Source organism: Zerene cesonia, chromosome 3 (assembly GCF_012273895.1).
Source record: "Zerene cesonia ecotype Mississippi chromosome 3, Zerene_cesonia_1.1, whole genome shotgun sequence".
Taxonomy (NCBI): domain Eukaryota; kingdom Metazoa; phylum Arthropoda; class Insecta; order Lepidoptera; family Pieridae; genus Zerene; species Zerene cesonia.
Window position 1 is genome coordinate 2881433 of NC_052104.1, and position 8477 is coordinate 2889909.

Here is an 8477-nt window from a genome sequence, read left to right on the forward strand (position 1 = left end):
ATGGTCTCTGAGGAAGTATCAATCAATCCATTGTTAATACAACATTCATTTTGAAGATAGGAATATTTGTCAAACCAAACGATCACGACCGTTTCCTTGTTTTTTTTATCTTATATGCAATGTAAAGATACCTAATGCTTGTAATTTATATATTGGGCCATTTAAGTTTGCTTTACTAAATTAAATTAAGAGAAACATTATCGTTACTAGTTTTTGTAGTAAGTATCGTAAAATGTAATTAATCTAAATACAAGGAATTATTACCATATATATTGGCGGATGATGAATTTTTGTATGAATTGCTCATATCTTAAAATAATAAGTATTCGCATCTCAAATATGTTTCATCGAAGCTTGTTTCATTTTTCAATACATTACGGAATATTTTCATTTACACTTCATCCCATTAGAAACATTTGTATTTCGCTTCATTATCTTGATGTTGTATTATGATGATTATCTTGTGAATAAAAATATGTTATTAGCTATGTATTGTTTAGTATTATGTAATCTGTGGTATTACGTTAAAAATTGGTTTGCTACAGAAATAAAAAATTAATAATGTTTTCTTGTGCTTATCTTTTTGTGTTCATGTTGATGTGATTGGAAATATAATGTTTAATTAATTTATCTGTTGTAGATACATATTATTTTCCATGTATTTAATTTTTCTATAAAATCTACATATATCAATGAAAGTTCACTCACTCTTCATAAAATCGCGAAAACGACTGAACGTATAATAATGGAGTTAGGTAGAAAGTTATTTTTTTTAGATTTTGCAGCAGGTCTATGTTAAAGGCGTCTAGGGCTGTCGATAGTTTGTATGAAAGTCCACCTTCACCTTTTGTGTTACAAATTTGAAATTTGATAAGATGTAGTTAGAGGTGCATTATAGGTATTTTAGGGTTGTCGCAGTGTTGTACAAAAATACTTCTTACTGCGTTGAGACGTTTCATTCCCATGAAAATATTATTATTATTATTTTGACCAAGAGGGCGAAGCTGCGGGCAGCAGCTAGTTATTTATAAATCATTAGTGTCTAATTAGTTATTGAAATAGAGATAGAATAAAGTAACAGAGTCACCAACTTGTTGTGGCTCTCTCTGTTGTTACTATGGATTTTATTGCCTATTTAATTTCACTTATACAATATACAATACTGTCATATAATATAGGGTTTAAAAAATATTCAGCAACTTTATTCTATAACTACGTAATAATTACTGGTAAGTATATTGTATACTTAAAAAGTTATTGTTTAACACTGGTTTATCTTTAAAACGTATAAATCTTTTACCTTTTTTTTGTTTAGCAATAATTATGTACACAATATGGAAAATCAAGATAACTTATACCGGTAGACCATAAAGAATTGCACGATTTCAAAGAAAAACAATTCCTATGAATCTTGAAATACGTCTGAAATCTGAATGTTAATATTTATGTTAAATTTTAGAAGGCACATAACAAAGCAGTATAAATTACAACTGTGCAGATCTGATGTGTGGCTCCCGCGAGAATCCAAGATTTATCATTTATGTATGAACAACCAAAATTGCTGGTATTTCTTAAACATAATTTCATGTCGGAATTCGACGAAAATCCTCACATTCTTGCCGAATAACAATTACCTATGAGATTTTGTAATTAAATAGTTTACAATTTACCGTATTTCAGCCTTCAAATTGTTATAAACATACGAAATTTAATACCTCCACATTTAATTTCTTTATTTACTAAAATAAAAAGTTTTCAGGTTTTCAAATAACAGAAGAAACGTCAAAAACGGTTCACTAAGATGAATGTTCTTACGTAAACAAAACTAAAAGACAGTCGAACTGAGAACCTGAATTGTCCATCTTCGTCTATCGTCTGTCTGGTAAATCTCTTTCATATTTTTGAATGGATTGAAAACTAAATCTTACATGTAATAATAGTAGTTATAAATACACTATACAAAATACATGTGCGTATGCTTATTAAAAATCTCTATTTTCCACTAAATTATAATGTTAGTATAAGAGAAAAATGTTTATAAATGCACTGCTACGACAAACGGGTTTGTTATTTTTCAATTCAATTTGTTCATAGCATCGTTCATTATAATGTAATAGGTTACGCAAACTCATGCAGGGTCGGAATAAGGGGAAATTAAAATGCTCGTTAAAAAACCTTCCATACAAACTGGCTTTGTTTAACGTTGATTGCATACGGAATAGGGGGAATGGGTTTATGCTAAACATGCAGCTTTTGGGATGGGACCTTTAAATTAAAACCTTCGAATTTCATGAAGGACAATTTAACTGTAGACAATTAATAGCAAATCTACTTATCTTGTTCACTAGTCAAATAATGTCCCACAAGACGTAGTTCATAATGTGTATGAATTTTTAATCACTTTTAACAATTCATACATTCATATATATTCATACATTACTGTTAAGCTTTACTAATATTATAAAGCTGAAGCTCAGTGGTGAGGACCTTGGGCTGAAAATCGATAAGTCGGGGTTTGAGAGCGTGCAAGTAATAAATTGATTTTTCAATTTATCTGCACATGTTGATAACATCACCACTGCTCAAACGGTGAAGGAAAACATCGTGAGGAAACCGGCATGTCCAAGAATCAAAACTTCGACGACATCTGCCAACCCGCACTTGGCCAGCGTGGTGGATTATGGCTTAAACCCTCATAAGAGGCCTGTGTCCCAGCTGTTTGAACATATATGGGTTGATAATGAAATCTCAAGAAGTACTGGTCCAATTTGAAAAATTTTTTCAGTGTTAAATAGCCCATTTATTGAGGAAGGCTATAGGCTATATGTACCACGGACGAAGCAGGGGCGGACCGCTAGTTATTGATAAAAATCACATTTTTTGTTTGAGCCTCTGCGAATGTTCATGGGCGGTGGTGATCGTCTACCATCAGGCGAACCACTAGCTCAGTTGCCGGCTATGACATAAAAAGAAAGCGTAAAACACTTTTTTTTAAAACGGCAGCCACGGAAAAAGGTTGGTGACAAACAAACTTTAATTTAATTCTTATTAATCCCCCTAACCATCCATCAAATAAAATTGCATCCTCTGAGAAACGTAACCCCAATTGTAACATATCAATGGACTAGCTACTATAAGTGCATTACTTATTTCGTCTATCAGGTTTTATCTTGTATATACGCGAACATTTGTGTACATTTATAGCATATAGCAACATTTATAGCATATTTCACATTCGTGTCCATTCACCACGTCGCTCGTCGAAACATACATTTACGTATGTCATCGCGAGCTCTGTCTACACATTCACAATGATTAGTAGAGTTTACCATCCGTGCCCGAAAAACCGCTTTTAACGCGATTCGTAAGACGAATAGTGAGTGCACTGCTTACATATGTTTAGTATTCGTCTCACTATTTGTAGGTAAATGCGTATTACAATATACGCGAGGTATTCATTCATTATAAATAACTAGCTGTGCCCGCGGTGTCACCCGCGTTAGTCCGTATCCCGTAGGAATATCAGAAGAAAAAGTTACCTATATGTTATTCCAGATTTCCAGCTGTCTACGTACCAAATTTCATTACAATCAGTACAGTAGTTTTTGCGTGAAAGAGCAACAAACACACGCACATTCTTACGAAATTTCGCATTTATAATATTAGTAGGATCTATAGTCTTAAATTAAAATTGCGACCTGACAGTTTAGTTTTAAACATCCTCTACTCTTAAACACATAAATAGTGTACATACATCAAACTCGCATCTTGAATCTCCCCTCGATAACTGTGTATATGTGTTTAATCCTCGAAACGTACTGTACTCAGTAGTCAGCGCATTACGTATTTCTGTTTACATGTTCACAGATACACTATACAGGCACTTCAGTAAATAGACGCGTATTATTAGACTCAATTTCAGGAACATTAGTAGGCGCGGGAATGTTATGTTGTATGTAAGATGAATTCTCATCTGTAAAATTAAATATTGTTTCGAATTTTGCGTAGGAGGATTGAGAAAATATAATCAAACAATGAATAGTGGTATTAAGGTGTGTGTAATACTTACATATTTATTTAAATTGGATAGGAGAAGTTTTAATAGTGGTGGACAAAACAGCTGTGAAAAACTTTAATAAAATTCATATTTTAAACATCGACTTTCATCTACCACGTCATCTTTTTACATACATACAAGCACATAAATCTAGACACAAGTGTTTCTTGTAACTACAAAAGACTAACTATACATAACTCGTGTGTCATATTAATTTACGCATTTATGCTTAGTGAATTCTAGTTTAAAAACTAATCCTTTTCAATAGTATCATTTAATAGTGTTTCGACAAAAAATTTGCTGCGCTATATATTTTATTCTAGGCTCACAAGAGAGATAAAATTTTTGCACCCGCTCCAAAGATAAGTACTGCTATAAACTTTTATATGAAATCCTTCGAAATTAATTCTAGCGGAACAGTTTTGTAATAGTACTTTTCATTTATATTTTGCTTTTAAAATTTATTAGTATTTCCCTGGTTTGAATGATAAACAAAATATATTTTTTGTTACGAAACAAATGCTGTCTTAAATGTAGTAGAATTGGAACAGGGGATACTTATTACTTATTTTATATCTACTTCTCGCACCTTCATCAATTGTATAAAGAATAAACTATATATTTAATATAAAAAAACACACACTTAAATGATATAACCCACTAAATTGTCTCATTTGCTCTATACAGAGAACACGTAAGGATATTATTTAATCTTAGCGATCCTAAAGATAAACTAATTAATCGTTTTTTAAAAAAGTTTGAATTAAATCCATCCGTTAGTGGGTCAAAATCGAGTCTAAAGGAGTCGGTTACATACAAACATATACGTGAAGCGTCTTAAAATAGTATTTAACCGTATAATACTATTTAAATCACTGTAAATTAGCCTTTCTTCGCCCACGTGACATGTTGAAAGTTGATAAGCGTATGAGCAAGGCGATATATATTGTTTATATATAAATAACAGTTGTAGGCGTTGTTACCGTGACAGTCGGTTACTAGGTTTTTGAATTGGTCCTTTTCAAATAGAAGTACGCTGGAACCACAGATAAGGGACCTTTGGAATGAGCCTGGACTGTATTTTTGTTGACCTTTGGGATATTTGCTTGGCGGCTGATGTTAGATGTATATTAAATAGAATTGTAGATTCGTGGATATGGTAAACGATACAATTAAATGTGAAATGTATTTTTTATTGATTTAATTACTATGATAAGAATTAGGCTATGTACGCTGAAGGAGGTGTGGTGTGTTTGTGTGTTGTTTGAAAAAATTCGAAGTTGCAGTCAATGGTTCATAAAATTTAATAACTCGTATGTAGTTCACGTGCGCTTGTAGCATTGATATATCATACACAGTACTGAAACGGATAAAATTTAGTTCAAGTTTGACATTACCTATGGTATTAAGCGTTTAGGCCTCATGAATAGATGTTCCATACCAAAATTAATCTAACAGTTAAACCCTAATTGCTCTTCTCAGAACTTGAACATACTCCAGTTCACTATTAAACAAATACCTTCCTGTAGGAACCCTTAATTAGTGCTAGCTCAGTCTTTATGTTACGCGACCTTTGTTTACGGTCTAATGGCCATTGGGTAGTGTGTTCTGATGATTCGTTTGATTTGTAAACTCTGTTTATTCATACATGTAAGGATGGAGATTAATTCTCTACTATTGCAAATGCTTATATTTTGGGCGGAACATGTTGCATCATTCATTAACTTTTTCAAAAAAAAAAAGTTGTTTTCTACGACAAGATTCAGTTATTTTTAAAGGCATAAACGTAACTCTTAGTGTGTGTTTCCTTTAAGTCCTTTCCAATATTCCCTTATTTATTATATTGGTAAGAATTGTTATATGTAAATTGAAATAAGTAAAAAAAACAACAAATTCAATTGATATCGTGGAGCGTATTACCAAAGTCCGAAGTAGTTCCATAGGGTAAATAGATATATGCATTTATAAAATGCTGTCAATGAATTCCTTGGTTCTATAATGCGGTACATACAATATATGGTTAGGCCCAATATTTTAATTGTGTGTTACAATATAAAAATATAATTATAATTGCAGTTATAATTTTAATATAATACTAATGTTGTGAAGAGTTCAAAAAATTGGGAGTTTGTGATATAGAAGGAACTAATCTCCACGTATTCCGATTAGAAAAAGAGCGGTTAAGAGAGTGAGCGGCTAGTAGCGAAATAAAACGCTCAGGTATCAACAGTAATAATTTATTTCTATAAACCTCTGCATGAATCGTTGTATTTATCTGAGAGCCATCATCAATTCTATAATCATTAACAACACGGTGATCATTGTTGTGTGAAGAACTGCATCTGAAACATTTATATTATGTATTTCATCAAAACATATTAGTTACCTAGTTACATGTGGAAATTAAACTTTTTAACGGATTTTAAACGCGATTTATTCATTATATTATTAACCAGACGACGAGACTCGCGTCTCCCCGTGACCACGTTCGCTGTAAAATGTTCGAAACGTCGGGTTAATAATATAATTAATAAATCGCGTTTAAAAGTTTTAATTTCAAAATAGATAATACTCGCGTAAAATTAAAAACAAGAAAATAGTTACATGTGACTTAATAGGTAATTAATTGTATTGTTTTTCTTTTATAAACATATTAAATTATTTTGCTAACGACCGGTTTAGGTTGAAAACTAAAGTTACACGATTTATCATATTTATATTATAGTATAAAATCTATTTCCAGGTTAGGTGTAGTGAATGTTTGTAGATGATAATAAAATAGTGATGAACGATAATGATATAAAAAGAGAGGACTGATATATCACCTAGCTCTGAAAGTGAAATTTGGCCTAGGTCCAAATTATCAAATTATGCAATAGGCGCTTTTAATATCTCAATTAATCTCCATAGAGACAAGCGCAAAAAATAACTTCGTACAAATATTAAATTAATGAAATATAGGATTTTTTTTTTATATAACTCTTTAAAAAGGATACAAAAACAATATCATTATATTTTTCTAACAGACAGATATGTGTCTAAATTAAACAAATTTATTTTCGTGATGAATTCACGCAATTCGTTATAGATTATTTGTGCTTTTATTCAATCTACGCATCCGTTTAAAAATTGGTATAGTAGACAATCACAGGCGGCCTTTATCCTTTTTCCTACCCTCCCCATTCCTTTCCTTATCCCTTTTCCACCTGGCAAGTCATTTTCAGTGGCATACGGTTTCTGCAAATGTGAATGGGCGTCGTAGGTCACTTACCATCAGGTGACCCACCAGATCTTTTGCCAGCTCTAATACACAAAAACAACAACCGTTAAAACACTTTCTTGAAAAAAATATAAACAACCTTTCACCAACATATACATATGTATTACTAGTTATTTTTTAAGGCGTTCTTATAGCGCTAAGCCTTATACTACATAAGCGAAATGAACTCACCACATCCACCGATAGAGGGCATGTTAACCGTATTCAGTTCAGTGTCCTTAAGAAAAATATAATTCGCTTTGAACCCAGTGCCGTCGAGACGGTCGTTTGACCTGAACGTGATCCTGAAGAAGTTTCTCTTAGATGTCACTTTAAGGTCCTTTAATTGACCACAGTGTCGTGTACCACGTGAGTTAACCTCGTTTGAGAATTGCACATAGTCGCTGGCTGATACAACCTCACATCTATGAAGAAAAATAATGATGAAAACTTTTCGTATGCAACTACGGAGTCAATAGTATATACCCACACATAAGATATTAGTAGAATGATGTTATGGATCGTTTTTGAATTCTGAAAGTGTCTGTTTATAACAGAAAAGAAAAATTAAAAGAGTCTCAGAATAGCTTCTTATAAACAAACCCTTTGAGAATTTTTGAAAGAATAGATAAAACTCACGAGGCGAGATTAGAACCCGCGTTTTTTGCCATACCGTAGCAACGCTTAGCCTGAGAGGCTAGGCGTTGCTACCCGTAATCTCGCCTCGGCAATCCAATTCCTTCTACTCTTTCGGTTTTATGTGCCTGAGGGCACTCCATTATTTTTTCGAAATTTTTCATTTATGAAACATTTCAATGCTATTAAACTAAAAATTAAACTCTTCTTTTCTAACAAACAAATAAAAAATCCGTAATTTTAAGTCCTAAACTCAAAGTAACATATTTGTCTTGTCTCGCATTGATGTCGAATCTAAATAGAAAACAGTAAATGTATTTTACTACAGTATTATATAATAAACATTGTTCAAATTACTTTTTAAACAAAGAAACACGATAACAAAGACAAACTTCGACGTAATATTTTATTAACAGTGTCTAGAAACTAGACATTGTTCCATTAACGAAATTAATTATTTTATACAAGTATTTTAAATTAAATGTAAAAATTAATATATTTTAAAGTGTAAATAGACAGTATACC

At 32.0% G+C, this 8477-nt stretch overlaps 1 protein-coding gene across 1 annotated transcript in view; it reads right to left on the reverse strand.

Annotated features, from left to right (window-relative positions):
* Positions 1–6278: 6278 nt before the first annotated feature.
* Positions 6279–8477, reverse strand: part of LOC119837527 (suppressor of lurcher protein 1-like) — a 44885-nt gene continuing 42686 nt past the window's right edge. Inside the window, exons 14-15 of the mRNA XM_038363116.1 lie at positions 7509–7741; positions 6279–6399 (exon numbers count right to left, since the gene is read on the reverse strand). Coding sequence (XP_038219044.1) covers positions 6329–6399; positions 7509–7741 — 304 coding nt within the window. The 3' untranslated portion in view covers positions 6279–6328. The remainder of the gene's footprint in view (positions 6400–7508; positions 7742–8477) is intronic.